Source organism: Arabidopsis lyrata, assembly GCF_000004255.2.
Source record: "Arabidopsis lyrata subsp. lyrata unplaced genomic scaffold ARALYscaffold_8, whole genome shotgun sequence".
NCBI classification, from domain to species: domain Eukaryota; kingdom Viridiplantae; phylum Streptophyta; class Magnoliopsida; order Brassicales; family Brassicaceae; genus Arabidopsis; species Arabidopsis lyrata.
The window spans coordinates 21,796,231-21,822,999 of record NW_003302548.1 but is presented as its reverse complement, the minus strand read 5'-3'; the positions used below and the strand labels follow the sequence as shown (position 1 = coordinate 21,822,999).

Below are 26,769 nucleotides of genomic sequence, written 5' to 3'. Positions count from 1 at the left end.
AAGAAACCTTTTTCCCCTAAAGCTAAGAAGGGCATGGATGTCCATCATGTTTAGTGAAAAACCCAATCAATTTTATTTTTCAGCAAAAACTATGCAATATATTTAAGGTAAACCCACTTTTAAAAACATTAGATAATATTCCAAAATGATAAATTACATTCCGAGTTTACAAGTAAGTATGTTAAAAGATTGAAATGTTTTCAAGTAATTTATTTGAACAATTGACCTGAAAAAGGAAAGCAATAATAAAACTTTCTCAAAATACATGAACTATGAAAGCCAATTCATCTGGGTCCACCTATATTAATTCACAGTCAACATTTCGAATGCTAATATGTCCAAGTAAAAAATAAAATAAAAAATAATCATCACTTCCGAAAATAAACAAAAAAAAAAAAAAAAAATCAGTAGGCCACAAAGTCCTTCAGTTCAGGAGGAAGAAGACGACTCTCCTCTCTTCTCATCTTTCTTCTTCTTCTCAGAAAATCACGAAAGATGAATTCAAACCCTTAATTCCTCTCAAAATAAAACCCAAAACACTTTTCAGATATCAAACTCACCACCAATCACCGACCGTTGATTTGTTGCAGATGGGTAAAAACGGACGGCTCAGATGGAATCCTTTCAACCACAGATCGTCTTCCTCGTCTTCCAGACAACAACAAGAAGCTCCGGTCGAATTCCTCTGTCCGATTTCAAAATCAGTAATGTCTGACCCTGTTGTTGTATCTTCCGGTCAAACCTTCGAACGTGTCTGTGTTCAAGTCTGTCGCGACCTAAACTTTATCCCCAAACTCAACAACGACGACGACGATTCTCAACCCGATTTCTCCAACATCATCCCTAACCTAAACATGAAATCAACAATCGATACTTGGTGCGACACCGTTGGCGTCTCTCGTCCTCAGCCACCTGATTACTCCGCCGTCGAGAGAATCTTACGGCAACAGATGCCTCCACCGGACGTTGAGATTCGTGTCTCCGAACAAGAGCTTCTCAGTGCTGTAGCTCACCGAGCTCCGATGATTATTCACCACGCTGATTCTGAACTCATGGGAAGGAGAGATTTCAACAACTCCACGACCTCTTCTGATGAATCTGTAATCGTTGCTCAGAGTCCTTTCACTCCTCTTCCTTTAACAACACGACCAGCTTGCTTCTCTCCATCTCCATCGTCTTCGTCCTCTGAAATCGAAACCCTAACGCATCACAATTTCTTCTCTAGTTCAACTTCCACCGCCACAGAAGCGGACGAAGAGATTTACAACAAGCTTAAGAGCAGTGAGATTTTCGATCAAGAGCAAGGTTTGATTATGATGAGGAAGATGACTCGTACTAAAGATGAAGCTAGGGTTTCGCTTTGTTCTCCTCGGATTCTTTCTCTGTTGAAGAACATGATTGTTTCGAGATACAGTTTAGTGCAGACGAATTCGTTAGCTTCGCTTGTGAATCTATCTTTGGATAAGCAGAACAAATTGACGATTGTTCGGTTAGGATTTGTTCCGATTTTGATCGATGTTTTGAAATCAGGATCTAGAGAAGCTCAAGAACACGCAGCGGGATCAATCTTTAGTCTTTCTCTTGAAGATGATAATAAAATGCCGATTGGTGTTTTAGGAGCGCTTCAGCCATTGCTTCACGCTTTACGAGCAGCTGAGAGTGATCGGACGCGGCATGATTCGGCTCTCGCGCTTTACCATCTGTCGCTGAATCAGACGAATAGGTCGAAGCTCGTTAGGCTTGGAGCGGTGCCAGCGCTTTTCTCGATGGTTAGATCAGGTGAATCGGCGAGTAGAGCATTGTTGGTGATCTGTAATTTAGCGTGTTGTAGCGAAGGACGATCAGCCATGCTTGATGCGAATGCGGTTGCGATTCTCGTAGGGAAGTTAAGGGAGGAGAGGACGGATGAGCCGACGGAGGCTCGTTCGTCGTCTTCCGCACGTGAGAATTGCGTGGCGGCGTTGTTCGCGTTGAGCCACGAGAGTCTTCGATTCAAGGGACTAGCAAAAGAGGCAAGAGCAGTGGAAGTGCTGAAGGAAGTGGAAGAGAGAGGAACAGAGAGAGCTAGAGAGAAAGCGAAGAAGATTCTTCAGTTGATGAGAGAAAGAGTGCCGGAGGATGATGAAGAAGACGGTGAAGGATCAATTGATTGGGACCGAGTTATCGACTCGAACGGCTCCATTCGGTCCAGATTCCGAGTTGGTGGTGGTAGAAACAGAATGGTCACTCAAAACTCCTCTGGCTTCTAAGTCCCATTCCTTTTGTTGTTGTATAGACATTGAAAATGTTTTGTGATTGAAATTTTTTTGTATCTTGACTTGAAATATTTGAGAAAAAAAAAAAAAAACATGACTGATGTATATATATTTTGTACCATATATAAAGGATCCATTCGAAACAAATGCATACTAAATATAAATGTAAAGCAGATAAACAATATAAGTCTAACTATGATGTTACAAAGAAGTAAAATTTACTAAACAGCTCAAGGTACAAAGATTTGTAAGAAAAAAGATCTCGTTCCCATTTTCTACAATGCATTACATTCAAATCAAATAAAGTGGGTCACAAACTATCTAAAACTAGAACTAATTGGAATTTTTTTATTTGTTTTTTACTAACTTTAAGAATGGTGTGGAGGTCCAAAATACATCATACCCGGTGGCTGAAAACTCTGACCTTGTTGTTGCGATTGTTGCTGAGCTGCGTTTGGTTGATTATTATTACTCATCATATGCGGCGGTAACACTCCAGGCGGTGGCGGCAGTGCTCCAGGAGGCATTAATGGAATGTTACCAAACCCATAAGGTAGAAACTGTTGCGATGCTGCTGGATTTGGGATTATGTGATACTGCTGAGGATTTGGAGGAACAACAAATGCATTTGTGTCTGAACTGTTTGATTTGGTTAGACCAGAAGTCTGTGTAGCTTCAGCTGCAAATGAAGACAGGACAGAATGCATAATCATTGATGAATTTGTTGATGAAGTTAGCATTTCCGCCATGGCAGCGATTGAGGCCGGAGTGATTTTCGCTGATTGACCAGATGTTCCGTTGTTATTGTTAACCGGTGTTTCGTTATTGAGCCGTTTCTGCATGTTTTGGGCTTCTTCAGTTTGTTCTTGTGCTACCTGATGAATAAGAACAACGACAACACAATAAACTTTGATGCAAGAATACAATTTATTTTTACTCAAGATTGCAAAATAGTTCTCAGGCGTAAAGGGATTGCTAAACCAATTCAGATTATTACCTGTATCTGAGATTGAAGATTCTCCAATGCAGATTCCTGACACACAAAACTCAGTAAGTAATTAAAATGTCTGAGCAAATTATTGACTTTCAAGAGCAAATGACCCTTTACCTGTTCGCGTAGCGCTTCCCTAAGATGATTTACGAGAGATGTCCTACTTTCTTCAACAGATTTAAGTTTCTCAACAGATTGTCTCAGAATGTTTTCTTCTTCTTCCAGCTCTTTTGCCAATGATTTTCTCCTCGGGTCTTTTGCTGAAGACAATCAAAGAATGAGAATCAGTATGTGTCTGATAACTCCCAATGCCCACGTGATTAATAAAATGTAGGGTTACGAGAAGAAAGATATTTGCTAAATTTTTACCAGTGGAGCAGGCATCTTCAACATCTTTCTCCATCTTTCTAATACTTCTAACGGCAGACTTGCATTTGTTCATCTCTGTCTCTTCATTTGTGTTCTCTGCACGAACCAAATTGAATGCAGATACTATCTTCTCGGTCACACCTCCATTTGATAATTTCTGGTAGCAAACAAAAAAAAGCAAGTGAGGAGATAATGGAACCTAACTAAGAGTAAAAAACCCTGAATAAAGTATGGGTTAATTAGAGAAACAGAGGAACTAAATTGTTACCATCTTGGCAGATTTTGAATCTCGTTTCGCAGATTTAGATCCCCGTAATCGCTTTTTACTGACATCAAGTGGTGGAGGAGCTTCTTCTGAGAGCATTACATCTTTAAGACTCTTTGAACGGGACCCAAAGACTCTTCTCTCTTCCCATATATTAACCTAGTAATCATGAAAATAGAAAATCGATGAACGAAAAACCCTTTGTTGATTTAGTTCCACGTGGAAACAATTATTCTTAATCAACTAAAGACTCTCAAAAACTCTACACTTTTAACAAATAAGAGACTCACACATCCAGGAGTATTACAAAACCGCTATTGAACATATAAGAGACTCACACGTCATAAACATCCAACACGAAAACAATATTACCAAAATGAAACATCAGATTGATGCCTAAGCCAGCCAATAAGCATAAGATCCATTTCATTCAAAAAATCAAAAGCATAAACACCAACAAAAAAGTAACAAAATTCTACTCTAACCCAATTGCCAAAAACATGTTTTTTCCTCCAATCACTTTACATACTTGATACTTAATCACAAACGGTTTACTATATCTAGAATCCTAATCAAGCACGCAACGAAAAGAAAAAACAAAAAAGGCCAATTCTGCTGCAATCATTACCAGTCGTGAAACAACGCCTTTTCCATAGTCATCTCCCAAGGAAACAAGATCTTTGAGAGCACCAGGGAGAACTTTCCAGAACTCTTGCACAAACTCATTACCCTGACGCTTGCTGTTCTGAAGAATGTCGTTAGCAAGGTACAAGAGATGCACTTTCTGAGCAATCTCTGTACTGTGAAATTGTTTCTCCCATGTCGTAACAACCAACTCAGCTTCACTACGATGGACTATACACCACTGTGACAGAGCTTATCCCAAAAACAAAGGGTCAAGGACCAAACAAATCAGGGATGCAATATACAAAGCAAACACATTTAATCAAATGAAGATACACCAAAAAAAGGTCAAGAATCAAACAATCAGAAATGCAATATACAAAACACAGAGATGTAATCAAACAACAATAATGAAATTGAGGCAATGAATTCGAATTTCTCAAAAAAAAAGGATACTTTGGATGGATTGCTGAGTGCTGTTGAGCTTGGCGAGCTTATCAATCAGTATCTCTTCACTGAACGGACTACTCATCCCGACCCAAAATCAAATCAAAACCCTAGAACAAAGGGGGGAAGAAGCTGAAAACCTTGTATGGTTTTTACACGAGTAAGAAGGATAATCAAACGGATATTGATACAGATTGGCGAAAGTAAGAATCTTTTTGTTCTGAATCGACGAAAACGCGGCGGCGGAGAACAAATCTTACGGCGGAGCGTCCATAAACCAAACCCTAGAAAGGCGTTTCCTTTTTCTTTGTCCTAACGCCGTCTGCCATTATTAATTTCTACTTTTTCTTACTTCAATTTCATTTTTTCCAAAAAAAAATTTAAATTTTATCGATCGCATGTTTTCATTTTTTTCACATTTTTGTTCCTGATAAAATACTGTAAGAGAAAGATTAGTTTTTGATTATTCACCAAAACAAAAAAAAAGATTAGTTTTTGATTAACCCAGGCGGATTAGCTTTGGTTTTAGTCTTTTGACACTAATTCGATGTTTTAAATAAAAAAAAACAATGTACTCTATACTCATGGCCTTAATTTGATCTAATGGGCTTAATCTGTATTCGGCCTTTTATCACTTCTGTGTTTGGGCTGTGATGTTCCTAATCAACAAAAAGCCTTTTATATATTGTGAACGCTTTTTGTTGTTGTGTAATTGATTTTTTTTTTAATGTAGGTGTCAACTCATTCACAAACGGTAATTTATTTTTGAGATTCAAATTTTACAATTGTAAAAAATATAGACGTTAGAAATATAGCCGTTTGGGTCTCGTACCCTGATACCCATATTGTGTAATTATTTTTAACACGGAGATGTCAACTCATTGACAAACGGTAACTAATTTGAGACTCAAATTTTACAACGGTAAAAAAATAAAGACGTTAGAAAAATTAGCCGTTAAAAGAACCAAATCCGAGCTGCCTATATAAGTGACTTGTGCCCATAATCCTACTTCACAAAATTATTTCCCCTTCTTCTTCTTCTACTTCTACATTATCAATTTGCCACTCTCGTAGTTCAGAAAGCAAAACCAGAGAAAGAGCAAAGATCTTCTCATCCAAAGTTTCTAGTAGTCAAGCTTTGCTTTTAAGATTGGTAAGAGTTTCTCTTTTTTTTTCTAAGAAAGTAACGAATCATTTACGTTTTTTAATCATGCTATGTTCTCCTTAAAATTTCGTCTGTTTTAGAGCATGTATATGGGTGATACCCATATAGTATCATTAGGAATTTTTTAGTATTATTTATAATATTTGTTTATTGTTTGAGATTTTTTATGATACTCCTACTAAATATGTTTGCATTGGTGAGACCGGTTTAGGTATCATAAAAAAAAAATTGCAAAATCAAAAATAAATAGATTAAAACATAAGATTACAAAAGGTAATATTACGATTAAAAAAACGTAGAATATACTTAAGCAAAATAAAACATAAAATTCGAAAAAACTGAAAAAAAAACATGATGATAAAAATAATTTAGTCGCTTGTAGTCAATTACCTTGGCTTCGTTGAAAATCTATATGTTGTGGTATGTCTTTTAGTGAGTTGATGAAACTTAGATATTGGTTCGGGAAGAACCATTTTATTTGTCTGATGCATATTTCTTGCTTGTTTGATAACCCCTTGCTGTGATTGATGCCAAATTCAAGAAACGTGTGTATCCGCAATTTTTGGTGTGTAGTTTCAAATTTTATTATTCACATTGGTGTTAATTATGTAGACAGAATCCAACATGTGGCATAAGTTCTCTGATCAGTGCTATTAAAAATTGATACTCTGTTACGTTTGCTGTTTGAGAACTGCTTCCTTGCAAAAATTAGTATAAGAAGAATTTGGCACCTACAGTGTTTTACTAAACAAATTCTTAACCACGCAATGCTCCAAGGAGAATCAAATGAGAGAGATGCGAGTATCCCAAGAAGTATTGTCACATAGGCTGCAGCAAGACTCCAATAGAAAGACACCATGTCAATGAAAGATTCATCATCTTCCACTTCATTATCTGGTTCTTGAAAGTTATTGCTGTTGCAGGACAGAAGATGTGTTAATGATACTTTGCAGGTCAGAAGATGTGTTAATAAAGTCTCACTTACACCAATTCTGTGATTTTTTTCACTCTTGCAGGTAGAGGGAATGCCACAGACTGCAAAGTAGAGAGCTACATACCCTCCAAGTGAGTTCCCTGCAATGTACTCAGAAACTTATTCAAGTGAAATCTTGATCTCAAACTAGAACACAAACAGAATTAAAGAACAGGGATGAATTCTAATATCTACTGCATCCTGAACTTTCCCATGCCCAAAGCAATACCAGAAGACTCCATACCCACACTATCAGGTGCTGAGCTGGAAACTATTAAAATCCATGAGTCTACGGCACATAGCAACAATCTATAATGAAAAAAGCTAACACACTGCACCTCCAAAATCTCCTATACTTTCCAACATTAAAGGTTCTGAATTCATGATTAACAAGTCAATAAACAACGACTATTGAATTCTAAGACCATATATTCCCAAATCAGTCTTATACGTTCATGAGACAAACAAATTAAACAACCAATTCCATCAGACATAGCAGAACGAGCAACATAGATACAAAAATCAAAACTTTCAATACCAAACTCGTTATGTAACAGAGAAAGACAGAGAACAAACCACCTAAGGCAAAAGGGAACCAAAGTTAATACCTTTCTTCAAAGGCTTATTAGTGGCCTTAACCGCAGCTGGAGCTAGGTTTTCGAGAGAGAGTTGAGAAAGAGGCGAAAAACCCTAAACGACGGAGGAGAGATGGGATCGAATCTAAACAGAAGAAATGGAGAAGTGAAATGGATCGAAGAGATGAAGCCGGAGGAGAAGCGGAGGAGAGAAAATCGGCGGAAGCGGAGGAGAAGCAAAGGAAGGATCGGGAAGCCAGAATCGGAGAAGGAGAGAAATTCGGTGGGTTTCTCTAGCGAGAGAAGAGAAGAGAGAACAAAATGATTTTTTTTTTCCACTGCTTTCGGGAAAACGCAACCAATCAACAGCTGCCATGTCATCTGACACTGGGTATCAGAAGTTTCACTGGGCTGATACGGATCAGGCCCGTTTTAACTGTTTGATCCTTTAAATAATATTTTTTGGGCTTCTGATACTGTAAAAGTATCAGCCATACACATGGTCTTAATTCTATGCATCACAGAGTTTAGTTTTGTCTAAAAAGTAAACTTATTCTTCTCCTCTGTTTTCTTTTGCATGTTTTTTGCAAGGAAATACCCAAAAAGTTGAAGGCTCGTCAAATATCTCTGTGTTGAACGCTAAAAAAAACAGAGAAAGAAGCTTCAAACAAATTTCTCCGTGATCTCTTCACCGTAATCAAGAACCGGAGGTGAATTCAGAATTCAGACTCTGCTTAAATATTGGTATGAAGCTTCTTATGTCCGGTTATTTGTAACTTGATTTTGAGAACTGGACTCATAATGAGAAAGACAAATTGTTTTTTGAAAATTTTCTGACATCTAAATAAATTCCACGGCAACCTTTGGTAGAGGAACCTAACAAAATGTGGCATGTTGCACCGAAGGATATTCTCGCTGACTACTCTCAGATTTATCGTCGTTATGTTCAAGGTAATTTTTATCTTTCTTCCTTTGATCATTTCATTGTTCATGAATACAAAATCTTAGTCTCTTTTTATTATACATGCTTAAAATTTGGTTAGTTATGCCGTCGGATTTCATAGGTTAATTCCGTTTATATGTCACTCGTGTTTGTGTTCGTTCAGTTATTCTTATGATTTTTGATTGGATCTCTTGAATTTTATTTATGTTACGTTTTTGTTCAAAGTTGGAATCTTCCCAATTAATTTTTTTTTTACAACCTCCATGATTAGTGAGAACTTTGTTGTTAGTTTTGTTACGACTATTTGCATGCAAATTGTTGCAGAAATTATGACCACATTATAAAAATGACTCATACAAAAAAATTAGACGGTTTAATATACAAAATTGTTGCAGAAAATATGGGTTGGGGCCAGCAAGTTGTTGGGGGAGAGGGTCGGAGAGGGTCGGGGCTGCGCTGCGCCTCCCCCGAGGTTAGTCCTGTGAGGTTTCTTATTAAGATTAACGATAATTTTTGTAAGCATCACATATCGGAATATCTAAGACCATGATTATTGGTTAGCCAAATCTTAGGTAAATCTTAAGTATTAAATGTTAATTAAATGGATTGGTAAGAAAGATGTTTGTAAGAGGTAAATTTACCTTAAGATTTTAATACTAAAAATTTACTAAGAACCATTGTTAAGAAACTCTTGATAATCATGCCCTAAGACTTCACTTAAAATTTCTTAGGTGTCCCAGGGGTATTGTAGGACTGAGATATCTAGAATTTTAGAGAACTGACTAAATTGATTCTGGCTTAATTGATCTCAAATTTGTTAACTAACTATACAATATTTCTTATTTGATCTCAAATTCTAGCTTAATTCTAATAAGTCTCATTATTATTATTGAAAATTAAAAATTTTGGAAAATACATTTGTAAATAGAATAGGTTGAATAGGTTTTTTATTCTGTTTACAAATATCCAAATAGGTAAATTAAATTAATTACTATTGCTCCTTATGTTTCTAGAAGATGTTCTAGAGTTTCACATATATTAATTAAATAATGTTTGATTTTTAAATGTCAATAGTAATATGAAACAGTTAATCATGACGTCTTTACGATTTATTAATTAATAAATAAAAGAAAAATTTAGAAAATCAATCGAACAAATTCAAAAACATTAGAACATCAAATAATATCAATTTTATTATACATGCATAGATTTAGAATTTATTGGTACAAAAAAAAATTATATCATAAAATATTTGTCTTTGTCTAATCAATATAGCATCGGAGTTGACATTTCCCTACTTTTATGGACATGATAATAATGGCCCCCTTAAATCCCAAAATTCGAAAACTTACAGACCTAATAATATCTTTATTTAAAACGTTGTTAGGGTCCAAATTTTACGTAAAGTCGATTATTAGTGGAGATATCTATAATAGTGTGATCGATAAAAAGGTTTTTACCTTTTCAAATTTACGAAATCAGTAAAGTAAAAACAGTGGGGGCATAGCTACTGCTAAAAAGGCCTGTCCTGTCTTGCCTATGGAAAACGCATTATATACTCTACTACCACTTTGCCCAAAAAAAAAACTCGACTACCACTCTTTTTTTCTCTCGACGAGTGGATCTTGTATAAATAATAAATATATAAATGATCATTTGAGTTCCAATTCCAATTCAAAACAAAAATATGTAAATCCCTAAAATATAGAGAATTTGTTTTTATTTATATGACGTAGTTACATATTTAAATAGAATCTTAATACTCCCTCTGTCCTAAATTATAAGATATTTCACCCGAATGGACGATAATTAAGGAATTTTTTTAATAACAAAATTTTTAATGTGTATTAAAACAAGGAAAGAAAAGAAAAAAAATATAGTAAAAATGTAAAAGGCCAGTTTAAAGCATGGTCAACTTTATTGTTTTCTTAATCCACTTAAATAGCTATCATTAACAACTTTTTTTTTTGACGTATCATTAACAAGGATGTAAAATTAGTCTTTTGAAATATCTTGACCAAAATGCTTTTTATTTATTTATTAAATTAAAATACATTAAATACTTGTCTAAAAGTTTGAAAACATCTTTAAAATAGAAAAAAAAAAAAGGCTGAAACATCTTATAATTTGGGACAGAATGAATAATAAATTTCTTGAATAAAGACAGATTTTTGATATGATTCAAACTCATACGACATACATGTGTATATATGCATATCAACGTGGAAACATCATTACAAAACAACAAAACTGCTTTCGTTTTCTCTCTCTCTATCTCTGTTTCTGGAATATAATTGTTTGCCCCCTAAATCTTCTAAAAATCCTTTGCCTAATCATTTGGATTTTCAATCTCCACAAAGATGAGATATGAAGAAAGATAGTTTTATTTTCACAAAAATTCATGTTTTTATCAATCATCAAGTTTGTATATAAATAATTCATCAATTGAAAGATACATCAGAAAGGGTTTTTCCTTTTTCTGAGTTGCTTACTTTATGATTCTTTCTAAAAGCATTTGGGTAAAATAAATAAGTGGAAAATGGCAGAGATATTTCATTGATTATGAACTAATGAAGCGAAAACAAAACCATTGATTTACTACCTCAAGCTACAAAGAGAATAGAAGTAGATCTTATTTATAGAAAGGACAATACTTATATCAATCAAAAGGATATTTGTAAAAAGATGAAATATTTGATGTAAGAAAGAATTGAAATATGGGATTATTACGGATTTTGCCCTTTTTTATAATGGCATTTATGGATTTTGCCCTTTTTTGAATAATTTATGGATTTTTCCCTTTTTAACATTTAAAAATGTACGTATTTATGATTTTTTTTGCAAAAATACGTACATTATATCAAATACTAAACCCTAAGAACAACTGGAACCGACTAAACCCAAACATAACGAATGAAACGCATGTTAAATCATATTTTTAGAACCTAAAAAGGACAAAATCCATAAATTATTTTAAAAAGGACAAAATTCATAAATACCATTATAAAAAAGGGCAAATCCGTAATTAATTCATTGAAATATAGCTGTCTAGTGTCTACTTTCCCCGAAACGCTATCGTTTGACGTCTTAGTGGAGAAAGAGCAAATCTAACTGACATATTTCTTTCACTGAAAATATAAAACTGGCAAAACAAATTGGCGGGAAAATGGGTATTGATTTCGTACATGATGATGGCCAATGGGGCACTACGAAATATAGAGAATGATGTTGAGTTTTTTTATTTTCTTTTAAGCAAGATCATATTAATACAAATTATTATTTGAATAAACTTATTAGCATTTCTTTAAGAGGAACAAACAAAAAAGAGAGAGAGAGTTCAAGTTAATATCATGATCAAATTAAATAGGAGTATACAGGTTTGGATTTGTTTCTGTGTGATTGAAGCAATTTTGCTTACCATCGAAGTTTGGTTTGATGGATTATATAATGGTGACAATTATATAATTAAAAAAATTACGAGACATGACGTTATGACGTATTGAGTGACGCATGTTTTTTCTATCGGATGTCTCTGAACTCTGAAGGGATAAATGACGTTCTCGAATTATAATGACATGGCGATTTAATTTTATTTTTTCTAGAAAAATAACATTATTTTACAAAAATTAAAATATAAAGAAAGAGATGAATATATCGGGAAATGTGATAATAGTTTCAAATAAATATGATGAATTTAGGATCAGCGGCGGCTAACGATTCCCTAGATCTCGCCACCAATCACTCCCCCTCTACGTGTTTTCAATATATTATAGGCAAATAAACTTATTTCATAGTTTGCAGGTTCATGTTTTAGTAATAGTGCAAAGATTCTCTTTTAGGGTTCATACGTAAGTAACGTAGCCCTAGTAACAAGAGACTTTCAACATTTTTCTTTGCCAAAAGTAGAAGCATGTTATCTTTTTTGGGTCCCTTGTGACACTAATTCTGCTCTATAGGCACCACATGCTTCTTGAGATTTTTTAAATCGTCTCTTGCTTCTTGAGATTTTTTAAATCGTCTCTTAACTTAGTGAAATTTCAAATTATATCAATTTATAAAATACTTATGATGAGGCCGTTGATATCTTAAAGTATACCAAAATCTCATGCCTCTATATATGAGCCGATGTTCAAAATCACATATATATACATCCAGTCCAATAAAAAGGAATAAAACGGATATAACCTTTGAAGAAAAAGAAAAAAAAAAACATTGTTCGAATATGTAGAAAGTCATTGTTTATTAGATCATATAGACTCTTTAGAACATAAATGATTCCAAAATCTTTCCATACACTAATTAATGTTTCCATTCATCATATATCTTTCGCTAAGATTTTCTAATCCATTTTTTTTATGGTAAGTAACAATAAATACGACCATAATGTAGAAGTGTTAGATGCATCTAATCAGAAGAAGAGATCCATGATAATTCCACCATACCTTCATTTCTCACCTCCGATCCAGAAGCACCAGGTAGTGTGTAACCATCCGATCTTTGCACCATGGATTGATCATCTTCATTGATGGATCTTAAGAGATCATTATCATGTTCGGCTTCAGTATTCTTGTCTGATCCATGGATAGTATTTAGGGTTGGCTGTGTCATCGATGATGATGAAGAGACGATAATGTTGTGAAGCCCCTCAAAGTTTGTTCCAACGTTAACGTGTCCAAAACCATTACTCGTTCTCAAGCTCGAAGGTTTCGACTTTTCACATAGAAGGGATTGATTCGTTAAAGGGTTGTTGGGAGATTGGTTGCTGAGAAAAGGGTTTGCAATGTTTTGTGTGTTCATATTAAGGAGAAGATTCTGTTGCTGATGATGATGGTACTCTGAAGAAGGACGAAGGTAATGATTATTCACCGTCGATGGAGAGATGAGTTTGTGAGGAAAGGGTTTCATGGGTCGTGAGGATGAAGAAGAAGAACCGAAGATATCAAATCTTGATCTTGGAAAAGGAGAGGATGACGATAATCCGGTGAAAGGAGTTGAAGGATTACCGGTGAATTCTTGAACCATGGCTCTAAAGTTGGATGTGTCGGTGGTCAAAACAGTCGTAGGCGCTCGTCTCGAGACTCGAGATCTCTTCTTTGGATTTCGTGTTGTCGCAAGACCGTTTTTCTTGTCGGTTGGGACGGAACAAATGGGACTAGTTGTATTTGTGTTTGTGTTTGGAACTGTTCTCAGATTTTGTTGAAGTGGGTTTGTGAAGAAGACTTGTTCTGATGAGATCGGCGGTGGTACTGGTCTTGAGCCCTCGGTGGGCTTTGTAGCCGTTGTCGACCAGAGAGAATTATCCGTTGACCAAGCACTGTTGAAATAGTTAGCTATGAGAGTGTCAAGCTGTGTTGGAACGGCGATGTTGGAGGAGACGGTGGTTGTGTTGTTGTTGTGGTTAAATAAAGCAGAGATTGATTGATCGGCGCGTGAGTCGTACTCTTCTTGATCTCCTCCACCACCACCGCCGCTTGAGGATTGCATGCTACTACTATTGCCGGAATCCATGTCAGAGATAGAGAGAGGAAGAGGTAGTGGTTCAGAGGGAGAGAGAGGAATGGAGATGGAGGAAGGAGGTTATGATGAGTTTTTTTGGTTGTAGAGAAACTCAAAAGAGGAGGAGAGTGTGAAAGGAATTGATGGTTGTGTGGGAGAGAAAAGCCAATAAAAAGTGGACAGCTTTTTTATATAAAAAAATCTTTTATATAATAACTTTTTCACTATTTACCTTTTGTTCCCTCTTTTTTCTTTACTTGAAACTTGAAACTTGAAACTTTGAAACGTGATACTAGGGTTAATTACATTTTGGTATAAAAAATTCGAGTGAGAGAGAGAGGGTGATAGAATTAAGATTTTGATTGTTCACAAGAGTAGTGGTTCGTAGTAGATACACCTATTAACCCATTGAAATTAGGGTAAAGTTTATTCATTTACAACAAAAAAATTACAGCACGTAATTACAATTCCATTAGTTAATAAAAAATCTTTGCATTTAAAATTTACGCTTTTTTTGTACTTAGAATTAGGGAAAGAACAAATTAATTAGAAAATAGATTTTATATTTCTAAGTTTTATAAAACTGTTTTTCTTTATAAATTTAATTATATTAATTTAAACGTTCGTGAGATTAGCTAATTATTTTCATATATATATTGGTTGTTCAAATGGCAATCGTGTTAATGTTTATTAATATAAATATAAAAAATGTTCTTAAAAAATAAGTGATTCGCCTTGAGGCTACACAACCAATTTTCTAAATATAATTTACTTGCTAACTATACAAATTTAAAAAGCAACGACAAATGTTATTCTATTTATACACAATCAGTTTCATTATCATTGCTATCTTTTAATGAGTGCTTCGAAGTGTTGTTTCCATATGTGAATGGAATAAGAGCAATTGTAGACGGGATTAACAAATATTGACTATTAGGTTATCTGACAATTGGAGGGTCTGATTAAGTTATTCATTTAAATCTGGTTTTACAAATTATACCGTACAAAAAATTATATAACTTTCTTCTATACACAATTAAAGGGTAATACATTAAAAAGCCCTTAAGATTTCGGGTAAGGGTTTTTAGAGCAGTATTATCGGTCATTTCTTAGCAGATTTCTAAAAACACAAGAAATAATAATATTTTAATGTTATAATTATATTCTAGCTTTTTAATATAGATAACCAATTAATAAAGATGCACGTGTCTGTTAGTTTGTGATAACGTCTCTTAACTAAGAGCTATTTCAGCTTCTCTTTCTTCTTTTTCTTTACTTTTCATTATTTTTTTTAAAAAATTATTAAGAGTTATGCTAAGGAACGACCGATAATGCTGCTCTTAGTATATTATAAATATGAAAGTACTAGAAGCAATAACCATCAATCCTTATTTTCTCCTCAGACCTTATAGTTTATTTTTTAATCATATAAATCATTTTTCAGATTTAAAATTTTAAATATTTGGATGTAAGAGTATTTGTACAGGTGGGATCCTAAAGTAGAATTTTAATGAGAGGCTAATATTCAACGGTTGACAACTGTGTTACTATACATGCGTATATGCGTAATTACATGTGAAATAGCAACATTTTGGTATGTTTAACAAAGACATGTAACCGAAGTTGTCAAATAGAAGACAGCCTTTGACCAAGTCAATCAGTGATCGGTGAGACCCATTAAATGGAATAATGTGTGTATTTTCCTACAGGATTTTTTTTGCCATGTAAAAAAAAATCGTATTTTGTACTTTTCTTTTATCTATTTTTGAATTATAATGTAGAGGTTTTTTTTCAACAAACCCAAAAACTTTCGAAGTCTACACTTCTTCTAAAATCTGAAAAAGATAAATTGGAACTAAATATTATATTGTATTTAACAAAATATTACGTAAATATGTACCTTTTTTTTACGTTTAGTTTTGGCGTAACTCTTTTTTTTTTTAAATGTTATTACTATAGCAATAATTACGTAAACGAATTGGATTTTTAACGATGCTATGACTTTTCTAATTTTTAAAATATTCAAATAATTTTATTTTATTTTGGTCATATATTCCGTTGAGTATTAGTCGGTTTTATTTTTTGAGAGAAAGGTCGTTTACATATAATTTTCAAAATTAATTGATAATTATCATACCATTTAAATCATAATTTAATTTTGGTTTTGTATGGTAGGCCCGGTATATTATTACTGTGTGTGACATATTTTAAACAAGATTTATGAATAATCTGGACGGATAATTCAACCACGCCTATACGAACTTTTGTGTGTACTTTTAGTTTCTGTATATTAACCAGTTTTGTTTATTGTAACCATTCGATCAATGCTTTTCTAATTAACTTTGAATTCATAAAGAATTGTATTAATATTGTTGTCCATGTTTCGAAATCGAAGTTTTCAGAATATAATTTTAATTGTTTTCATTTATGGAAAAATTAGAGGTGTGACTGTGTACTTGTTGAGGTCATTGTCGTACTATTTCATAGCTGTTGTCTACTTGCCTATATTTGCCTTTTTAAAGACCATATCTTGAAGCGAAATCCCGAGATCTAACATCTTCACTTCACGTACCTTTAACTTGTTTGATAAAAAAACTTTATTTATAAATATTTTTCTAAATAATAGTTTATAATACTCAAACACCTATCAACGTTTCCTTTGGAATTTATTGATTGAATATTGTTGTGAACTTAAAGCGGTGGCTACAAAAAAAAAAACGGGAGGTGTCTAATGCAATTTGTTTTTTTTTTTTAATGAAAATCAATTTATAGCAGTGCGTTGGCTGGCCATGTAGACTGAGAAAAAAATGGGTTCAAGTTTATTACTTTTGAACACGATGACATTAAAATATCCGGATTTTTGTTGTAAGTTACGTTATAGAATGAGTTTTTGATATGGAATTATTCGAGATAAAGATAATGTGAGTTGTGAGATTAGAGGAAACATCACAAACATATACAGTGTAGGTATATAAAGTTTTAACATATAATGTTAGGTTACATCTGAATCGGACCATAAACTTTACATTTGTGGCGCTAGAGCTATCAAATCACTCACCTAATTGTATCTCGTTTATTGAATTGCTTAAACTAATTGTCTAATTACCCTAGTTATACTAAGCACTAAATTTCATATTATGACAAAAGTATCTATCCTACAAAAAAAATAACAGTAAACAACAAAAATGTTTAGAAGTTGGAATGATGATAATTACTTACGACGAGAATGAAAACGATACCGATATACGAAAGCAATAGACATATATACATATATACATACAAAAATCGGTGGATGTAGATATCGTGACATGATAAAAGATACTTAAGATTGGATTAGACCTTCCCTCCATAATATCACGATTTTAATACACTTAACATATATAACCCTTGACACTGTTTCATGTTACTTTTTCTGGGTCCACTGAAAATTATTAATTAATACAGAGACAGTTGATATTGACCGGTGCTAAAATGTCTAAATTTTTTAATTATCCTTAAGCTTCTAACTAGGATTAATCGGGGGAGATGTGTCTTTAGTCAAGTGGTTAAGTCCATTTAACACTACTTTCCTCACCGGAGTTCGACTCCGTTAAATCACGTTATTCCGCGTAGTAGGAATTGGTTATGGATCGGGCCTTGTCGATCCAAAGAAAAAAAAAAAAAAACTAGGATTAATCGGGGATGTGCCTTTAGTCAAGTGGTTAAGTCCATTTGACTCCGCCTTCTCCACCGGAGTTCGATTCCACTAAATCGCGTTACCCCGGGTAGTAGGGATTGGCTATGGATCGGATCTTGTCGATCCACAGATGTAAAAAAAAAAAAAAAAAACTAGGATTAATCATAAATGTATTTTTGAAAATATAATAAGTTTTCCATGATATTACCGCATTGCATAAAGTGCTTAATATAAATAAGTCAAACTGAATCAGTACAAAAATTGAAAATCAATCTGAAAAGCGAATTGTATTAAGATGGTTGATATGTTATGTGTTTTTTTCATATAGTACATTATTTAGTATATACGTATGTGATGAGTATCTGTTTTCATTTCCCTTTTCAAGAGAATGTCTAAGCTGTTACCCACAGTTAAGCAATAATTAAAACATTTCCAACAAAAAATATTCATTCCACTTATAAGAATATTTTTGTTTTGTCCGTTAGGTTTTGTTGGTTTCCTCACTGGTTTTATTCTTTGACATCCAATCACTCCGCTGAGAACCCACACTTGATATCATAATATCTTTTTTTACAGAATATTATGTACATTAAGATCATACAATATCTGTTTTATACTAGTAACTTTTTATTCCTGATTTGATTTATTTTATGCGAGTTTTATTTTATTTAAAGACTTTCAAGAAAATTAAATTCGATTAAATTTATTTCTACTATTGTGTTCCACAAGATTACACGATCAAAGTAGATTTCGAGGAATAGGATTAAACGAACCAATTACAAACTCGAATTTTGATGTTGGAGAGGTGATTGATTTTACCTGTTATAGTTCCTAGCCGGATAAGTTTTTGAGTCAAAAGCGCTTAATCTTTTGGTAATATAGAAAAATCGTTACTAAGGGTTTGGAAACTATTTTTTTATTAAATTAAAATAGTTATATTGTGATACAAAGAGAAAACAGACCGAAATCCAAATCGGTAATAGAGAAAAACTGAATCCAGCCTTATTTTTTTTTTTTTTACAAAAACTAAAATGCATACTATTGATGAATTTCCCCCCCAAAACAATGCAAACCGATCTATTAGATTTGATTCCGAAAATAGTAAAAAATATTCTGCTATATAACATTAACTAAAGTAAATACAAGTGTGGAATAACACCAATATCAATAACCATTGGAAGTTTTCATACATTGTACGATGAAATTCAAACAAGCAGAGCATTCGACAAAAGAGTATTTTTCAATGAAGAAGGATGTGTGTGATACTGTGATTGGTCAAAGGTGGTCCTGCTCCAGACAAAGAGACATGCCACGTGTCACATCTCTTTCAGATTATTGGATCGTTGACTATCCTGTTGCAAGATTTGTCTGGTTTTGTTTATAAGAAGCTCACGATCCAATGCATTTGACAATGCTCCTGTTTTTCAAACAAACACAACAAAAAGACCTATTAGTCAAATTCCTCAAGAAACAGGTTTTAAGAGGGAGTTTAAGAGGGACCACGTTTCGACCCGACCCGATACGAGACCCGGTCATGAAAGCCTGAATTAAGGAAAAGAACGGGCTCTTTCTTATAAATGGGCTGAATATGGGCCTTAATGACGTCACCAAAGATTTGTGTTTGAACACGTTGTCGCACACGTGCCATTGAACTACATCCTCTAGGCTTTCCACGTGTCTTCGCCATGCACATATCTCTTTTCTTCCTTTCTCACGAAAGAGTTTGACTAAAACGAATTCCAAACACTTCAACAGCTTTTGATCAAGCGAACAGAGAATGGCGACTGTCTTGCGGTTTTTAGGGCGTAGAATCTGCAATCCAGCGGCGGAGAAAGTACGTTTGAGCAGTAGCTTAAGCGAGGGAGGTGATTTTCCGGTCTTAAAAGGCCAGAAAGCGGCTCAAGACTTATCCAAAGATACTCTAAAGTCCCATGAAATAACAAAAGAGAAAGAAGGTATGAATAAATCAAAATATAATTTGAATTAACTACTTCTTTAAAGAAGCAGTGAGTTTATCGAATTATATCCGTTGATTTCCAACAGGCCAACACAAAGAAGCTAAGAAGGAGTTCAAGATTTACAGATGGAATCCTGACAAACCTAACTCTAAACCATTTCTTCAATCTTTCTTCGTTGATCTTTCCTCTTGTGGTCCCATGGTAATTAATTAACGAAAAATTGCTGATTAAGTTCCATAGGATTGGTCTTAATTTGAAGGAATTTTGGTTGACTAACCTGATCATGTGTTGTATTAGGTTTTGGACGTACTGCAGAAGATAAAAGCAGAGGAAGATGCCAGTTTGAGTTACAGAAGATCATGTAGAGAAGGAATATGTGGATCTTGCTCGATGAACATCGACGGTACTAATACTGTCGCATGTCTTAAACCCATAAACCCCAACTCGTCGAAGCCCACCATAATTACTCCATTGCCTCACATGTACGTCATCAAAGACCTAGTCGTCGACCTCACTAATTTTTATCAACAATACAAGTAAGTGAAGCTAGTTACCTTCTTTAATCCCATATTGATATTGTACACTTTCAATATTATTGCTTCGAACAAGTATATACGATGGTTTCATGCAAAACTGTGGAAAAATGTTACTAAAACAAGTGCAATATGGAATGGGGGATTCAATTAGGCTAATAAAATTTTATTTAAGTGAATACTTGCAACATAGCATAACTCTTTGCGAAATCGTAAAATGTTTGAGTCAGATTCATGTGGGACTATATTGTGATGTACTGTCTTTGGAATTGAAGAGCAATGGAGCCATGGTTAAAGACGAGGAAGCCTCCAAAAGACGGACGTGAACACCGACAATCACCAAAAGACCGGAAGAAACTAGACGGGCTATACGAATGCATATTGTGCGCGTGTTGTACCACATCATGTCCTTCTTATTGGTGGAACCCTGAGGAGTTTCCAGGACCCGCGGCTTTACTACAAGCGTATCGTTGGATCAGTGATAGGTAAAAAAAAGTTGAGATTTAAATACCAGTCTTTCAAAAACTTGGTGTTCATTGTTTAGTTTTTTTGGTTTAACGCAGCCGTGATGAGTTTGGAGAAGAGAGACTTCAGGCGATAACTGAGAATCAAACCAAAGTATATAGATGCAGAGCAATCAAGAACTGTACGGCCACTTGTCCTAAAGGACTTAATCCAGCTAGTGCTATTTTGAAAATGAAGTCTAAGCATTTTCTCTCCGATCCGGTTGTGAGAACCGAGAGTCTCTAGCCTGAACATGACTCGGACCGATCATATATGTAAAAGCTTTTTCTCTGGATATATATAGTCATTGGCTCATTGCAATAAGATTTAATGTTTTTAATACGCGTCTCTCTACTCTTTTTATTGATATAACTTTTTGGAAAAGATCATCAAACACGTTTTGTTACATAAAAGGGAACTACGTGCTCTCCATAAAATCATCTAAATAAAGAATCAATGGGAGAGAAACACGGATTAATTTAATGACAAATCGCCCACTTTCTTTCTAAATATTCCTTCTTCTCTCTTACCCGACCAAGTCAGCACGCAACAACCATAATAGTTTTAGAAAAAATAAAATTAAAATCAAATAACAAAAAACAAGAAAAGTAAGAGCTGTCCAAAAAAAAAAACAGAATAGAGGTGATGAATTAACCATTAATGAATTGGCATCAATTTTCAAACTCACCACCAACTCATTTTGACATCGAATAACAAAATACATAAACATATATTCTAGTCGATTCTCTTTCTTTCTTTTTTTTCACCTAAATTATTAGTCCCTTATTTTTCATTTCCGTAGTAAAACTAAAATCATAATGACACAATATATAAAATTAATGACACCAATACAAAACACGAAACGGAAGAATCTTCGTTCCTCTTTACCGTCCGGCCGAGAAAAGCCTAATCACATCTTTCTTCTCTATTCCTCTTTTTAAAACATGAGATCTCTCTCTTCTCATCACCATTGATCTCTGGTTTTCTAAATCTCTTCTTCTGATTCTTATTCTATTTCTGAATTTTGATTTGTTCTTTGGGAGGGAGAGGGTTTTCTAATTCCGAGGCCGGTTCTTGAGATGGAGGAGAACACGGCGGTGGCTGCGGCGGAGAGAAGATCAGGTTGTGGTTTATTGAGTGTAATGTTTGGTAGACGTGGCTTGTGGTCCAAGAAATCTACCGCGGCCGATAACGGTAGCCAGAAAAGCACATCTACGGCTACGACCGCCACAAGCAACATTCAATTCACTAAATCTCCGGGCACCGAGTTAAAGAAGCCTCGTGATGATCAGAAGGTGTCCGCTGAGCCAATCCAGAATAACAAGATCCAGAACCAACAAAATCACAACCAGAGATCCGTAGTTCCATCAAAACCCTCGTCGAATCAATACCCTAATAACCATCAATTAGGGAGTTACGAGAATCACCAACGAAGTAGTTATAACAACAATAGTAATAGCGTTGATCCATATCGAGGAGGACAGAGGAAAGTGCCAAGAGAAGCCATTGGTTTATCGGGTGAGCTTGAAAGCATGATTACGGATCATCAGAAAGCAAAAGGAACCAGTGGATTGGTTCGTGCTTCTTCTAGCAATGTCATGTTATATGGTAATCTTGGCAATTTGAATCAGACCGGACCAGTAACGGCTGGTGTAAATTACGGTAATAACAATGGATATGGCGTGAAGAGGGCGACTATGGGGGATGCAACGGGGACGACAACAAAGAGTCAAGATCAATCAGGATCTTTGTGTAGAGCAATCTCAACACGAATGGATCCGGAAACGTTAAAGATCATGGGGAATGAAGATTACAAGAGCGGGAATTTTGCAGAGGCGTTAGCATTGTATGATGCTGCCATTGCGATTGATCCCAACAAAGCTGCGTACCGTAGCAACAAGAGTGCGGCTTTGACCGCGCTAGGGAGAATCCTTGAAGCGGTTTTTGAATGCAGAGAAGCAATCAGAATTGAGCCTCATTACCATAGAGCACATCATCGATTGGGTAACTTGTACCTCAGGTAATCTCAAAACCTAGCAATTCAAACTTTTTTCCTTATAGTCTTTACAAAAATCTCACAAATTTCGATAGGTTAGGAGAAGTGGAGAAATCGATATATCATTTCAAACATTCGGGTCCAGAAGCTGATCGCGAAGACATTGCAAAGGCGAAAACGGTACAGACACATCTCAACAAGTGCACAGAAGCTAAGAGATTACGAGATTGGAATGGTTTGATTACAGAGACAACAAACACAATCTCTTCAGGAGCTGATGCAGCCCCTCAGGTCTATGCATTGCAAGCAGAAGCCTTGTTGAAGACCCATAGACATCAAGAAGCGGATGATGCACTGTCTAGATGTCCGGTTTTCGATGGGGACACCAGCACTAGGTACTATGGACCGGTCGGTTATGCTGGTTTCTTGGTCGTCCGTGCTCAGGTTCACTTGGCCTCTGGCAGGTTTGTTTTGTTCTGTTCTTCTTTACAAATCTTGGTTTATTATATTTACTCGGTCTTCAATTTGACACTCCCGGTTTTATATTACAATTCTTTGGCTTTTGTGGTTTCAACATGGTATGGTATTGAGTGTAAACCGGTCAAATTCCAAAATCCAGGTTTCACATCCCAAAACCTGTATCTCAAATTTGATGTACCGGTTTACTGTTACACTTTTTTGGTTTTCTTGTTTATATAACGGACCTGGTAAAAACTAGAGTTTATACTGAAATCCCGGTATGTGTTGGTTTTATTGTTTGAAACCCGGTATAGAGTTATGAACAAGTTTTTGATTTGAAAATTCTGGTTTAATATTTAATTTTTTCAGATTCGACGAAGCAGTGGAAGCGATCCAACGCGCCGGAAAGCTGGACGGGAATAACCGAGAGGTGATGATGGTTTCACGAAGGGCACAAGCGGTGACTGAAGCTCGATTTAAAGGAAACGAGCTGTTTAAAGCCGGGCGGTTCCAGGAAGCGTGCATTGCTTATGGTGAGGGACTAGACCACGATCCACGAAACTCCGTTTTGCTCTGCAACCGCGCGGCTTGCTGGTCAAGATTAGGTCAATTCGATAAATCTATTGAGGATTGCACGGCGGCGCTTTCCGTTCGGCCGGGATATGGCAAGGCTCGCCTTAGAAGAGCCGATTGTAACGCCAAGGTAACAACAAAAAACTAGTGGGGTCAATTTGAAATGAATGAGAAAATTTACAACTTTTTTGTAATTATAAATTAATTACGGATGCAGATTGAGAAGTGGGAATTAGCGGTGGGTGACTATGAGATATTGAAAAAAGAGTCGCCGGAGGATGAGCAAGTTACCAGAGGATTATCAGAGGCTCAACAACAACTCATGAAACGTCGTGGATAAGACTCTTGAGAAATTTTCCGGTGATTAAGAACCACTGTGGATATATGGACTAAAAAAACACCGTTGGAATAGTCCTTGTTTGATTTTTTTTTGGGCCGGCAAGCGACAACTAGATGACAAATTGTGTGAATTCTTTCATTTATATTTTTTTTTTGGGTTTGAATGATTAAATTGTTTGTATAGGAATGAGATTGTGGGAATACTTTAAAAAAAAATATTCAAAACCTTCCAATGTCGAGATTTGAGTATCGGAGTACCCCTTTGGGTAAGTGGCTACTGGCTACAGCCACCTACGCGGCTATGCCAGGCGGAAAGTGGGACTCCAAATCTTGGCTTAGTAGAGGTAAAAGACAATGGACCTCGACCAAATATATATACCCATACAAAAATAAATAACTGGGCCACTTAAGCAGTGCCGTGCCAAGGCTTTTTGGGGTTTGGAACGAAAAATAAAATGTGGTCTATCTAATTTAGTTGAATAATTATTTTTTAAAGAACCTAAAATATAACCAAAAGAGAAAAAATGAGCTATAATACAAAGTCAAGGTTCTAAATCTATATAGTGAAATGAATTATGCTAACATAGATCAAACTTCAAGCAAAATACATGTCTGAGACAACTTAAATTTGTTGAACCAACAAAATATATTAATAATGTGACCTAAAAATCAAGTCTATAAAATGTGGCTGTGGACGAATGCCCTTTATGTTAAGGGATAAGCACGGCACTGCACTTAAGGTCCACTTATTTCGATAATGTATGTTTTTCTCGTAAAACCGTTTTGACTTTTGTGAGTATTACCAAGCACAAAAGTGGAAAGAACTAGAGTGGTTTTATTAGATTTCATAATTTTAAAAAGGAGAAAAATAAATAAATCTAACATTTTAAAGATAAAATGAGCGATTTTAAGTTTTTAACATACATATGGCTGCGTCTATTTCACTATCTACCATGAAATTAATTATTCTTACTATAATCCAAAAAACAGTGAATAACACCTATCAAATTTCACTATTTTTTTTCTCAAAACATTCTAGTCGTTAATTATTTGTTTTTAACGCTATCCATGTTCAGATGTTCTCCTATAAGGCTATAATATACATCGATTACTCAAATGTCAAGCATTGTAACACAAAAACACATTTGTTTTCATTTTTTTTTTAATAGAGAAAAAAAAAACACAAATTTTCAATCACACACGGTAACATCACATTTTGACCACCAAATTTATAAATAAATAATCTCCCATTACATCGTGGGAATAACGACTCGCCGATTCTTGACCGAGTCCGAACAATGATTTCTAATCGCTGACAGCTCATACGGCGAAGCATCACGAGCCAGCCATTGCTCCACTTCAAACTTCTCCTGAGAACAACTTCTCCGACGGCTCTCACTCATCGTCACTTCCACGTAATTACAATACCAACCGTGATGATCACCAGAGCCATCGGATGTCAAATTCATTGCACAAACTGGACCTGAGAGACAAGAACCTAAACCACTGAAAATGTCGAGATTGCCCCTCTCAAAATAGTCATGAAACGGACCCATTAAACCTCCCCATGACACCAAATCGGAGATAACCGCGTCTCGACCGTAACTGTCGTAAAGACGGAGGCTCATGACGGAGTCTGTACCGGCTTTCCATACCGTACCGGTTCGTATGTAAACCGTGAACACGCACATGTCATCATCATTGTCCAACTAATTAAATAACATTATTATCATAAAAATGTAACGATTTATTTGTAAATATACGATTTTTGTGTGTTTTTGCATTTTGCAAGGAAGTGACTTACGGCGAGAGCGGTTACGACGGCGGTGAGGAGGAGGAGACGGAGGAGGATGGTGGAGCTGTCTCGTGACATCGTCGTCTTATATGACTCTTTTTAGTTGGTAGAGCCAAATTCTATGAAATCGAGGAATGTTGAAAACTTTGAGATTTATTGTACTCCTTTAATTTGTTTTTCGCTTAGGCGAAGATTAATATAATAGTATGATTATAAGATATAATTTTTTTGTGGTTTGAGAAATTAGAATAATACATATACAGCTAATAATAGTTTATGTGGAATTGTGGATATTCCGGTGGTGTAGCTATAGTCCGTTGGAACTAATGACTTGTTTGATTTTTTCCAACAGATATGTTTTTTTTGTCAACTGCATCTCAGTTTCTTACTGGGATCAGATATTTTTAATTGGGCTTGGGCTTATATAACCCAGATCAGAATTTGGGTTTTGTTTTGGACTTACAAGAGTATTATTATAGAGAGGTATAATTCATCTTAACAAAGTAAATTAAATCAATTCCATAATGTAGTGTCTTATAAACGTAGCATATGCCCTTTCCTTGTCAAAACATATGCTCCTAATAATTTAAACTTACAATATGCTCTTAAGATATTAATTCTTTGTCAAACTTGAACCACTAGTTTATTTTCCAAACGAGTTTCTTATTTCGAAACTCGGAGAATAAAATTGTTTATGGCATCATTATCATATATATTCATATTCCCATTGAAACCAAGTTGGATGTGCAACTGTGCATCCACCAAATTAGACGGCCTAGATTAAAATGTCCCAATGCACATCACATTTGATTAAATATATTCGAATGCTTTCT

The 26,769-nt window shown here is 35.1% G+C and overlaps 6 protein-coding genes across 7 annotated transcripts; 3 read left to right on the top strand and 3 right to left on the bottom strand.

Annotated features, from left to right (window-relative positions):
* The first annotated feature begins 140 nt into the window (after positions 1–140).
* LOC9301021 (U-box domain-containing protein 38) lies at positions 141–2,402 on the top strand. The gene has a single exon (XM_021013016.1). It carries the CDS (start codon positions 591–593, stop codon positions 2,247–2,249), a length of 1,659 nt encoding a protein of 552 aa, XP_020868675.1. The 5' UTR covers positions 141–590; the 3' UTR covers positions 2,250–2,402.
* On the bottom strand, positions 2,395–5,328 carry LOC9302728 (regulation of nuclear pre-mRNA domain-containing protein 1A). 2 transcript variants are annotated; one of them, XM_002864899.2, is made up of 7 exons: positions 4,961–5,328; positions 4,509–4,756; positions 3,884–4,039; positions 3,616–3,772; positions 3,364–3,506; positions 3,253–3,288; positions 2,395–3,130 (listed from the first exon to the last, which is right to left on the bottom strand). In XM_002864899.2, exons 1-7 carry the CDS (start codon positions 5,034–5,036, stop codon positions 2,624–2,626), a joined length of 1,323 nt encoding a protein of 440 aa, XP_002864945.1. In that variant the 5' UTR covers positions 5,037–5,328; the 3' UTR covers positions 2,395–2,623. The 2 variants fall into 2 exon arrangements, with proteins under 2 accessions (XP_002864945.1, XP_020868693.1); XM_021013034.1 differs by having other exon boundaries at positions 2,410–3,130; positions 3,887–4,039.
* A 7,375-nt stretch (positions 5,329–12,703) lies between these two features.
* On the bottom strand, positions 12,704–14,356 carry LOC9302727. Its single transcript, XM_021023398.1, has one exon. It carries the CDS (start codon positions 14,113–14,115, stop codon positions 13,012–13,014), a length of 1,104 nt encoding a protein of 367 aa, XP_020879057.1. The 5' UTR covers positions 14,116–14,356; the 3' UTR covers positions 12,704–13,011.
* Positions 14,357–18,841: 4,485 nt separating this feature from the next.
* Positions 18,842–21,158, top strand: LOC9302725 (succinate dehydrogenase [ubiquinone] iron-sulfur subunit 3, mitochondrial). Its single transcript, XM_002866607.2, has 5 exons — positions 18,842–19,734; positions 19,823–19,938; positions 20,035–20,273; positions 20,546–20,755; positions 20,834–21,158. Exons 1-5 carry the CDS (start codon positions 19,557–19,559, stop codon positions 21,018–21,020), a joined length of 930 nt encoding a protein of 309 aa, XP_002866653.1. The 5' UTR covers positions 18,842–19,556; the 3' UTR covers positions 21,021–21,158.
* Positions 21,159–21,567: 409 nt separating this feature from the next.
* LOC9301018 (inactive TPR repeat-containing thioredoxin TTL3) lies at positions 21,568–24,428 on the top strand. The gene is made up of 4 exons (XM_021016277.1): positions 21,568–22,794; positions 22,866–23,234; positions 23,599–23,932; positions 24,020–24,428. The coding sequence occupies exons 1-4, from the start codon at positions 21,854–21,856 to the stop codon at positions 24,140–24,142; spliced, it is 1,767 nt and encodes a 588-aa protein (XP_020871936.1). The 5' UTR covers positions 21,568–21,853; the 3' UTR covers positions 24,143–24,428.
* A 792-nt stretch (positions 24,429–25,220) lies between these two features.
* On the bottom strand, positions 25,221–26,504 carry LOC110228046 (PLAT domain-containing protein 3). The gene is made up of 2 exons (XM_021024121.1): positions 25,946–26,504; positions 25,221–25,850 (listed from the first exon to the last, which is right to left on the bottom strand). Exons 1-2 carry the CDS (start codon positions 26,012–26,014, stop codon positions 25,392–25,394), a joined length of 528 nt encoding a protein of 175 aa, XP_020879780.1. The 5' UTR covers positions 26,015–26,504; the 3' UTR covers positions 25,221–25,391.
* Between the last annotated feature and the right edge of the window lie 265 nt (positions 26,505–26,769).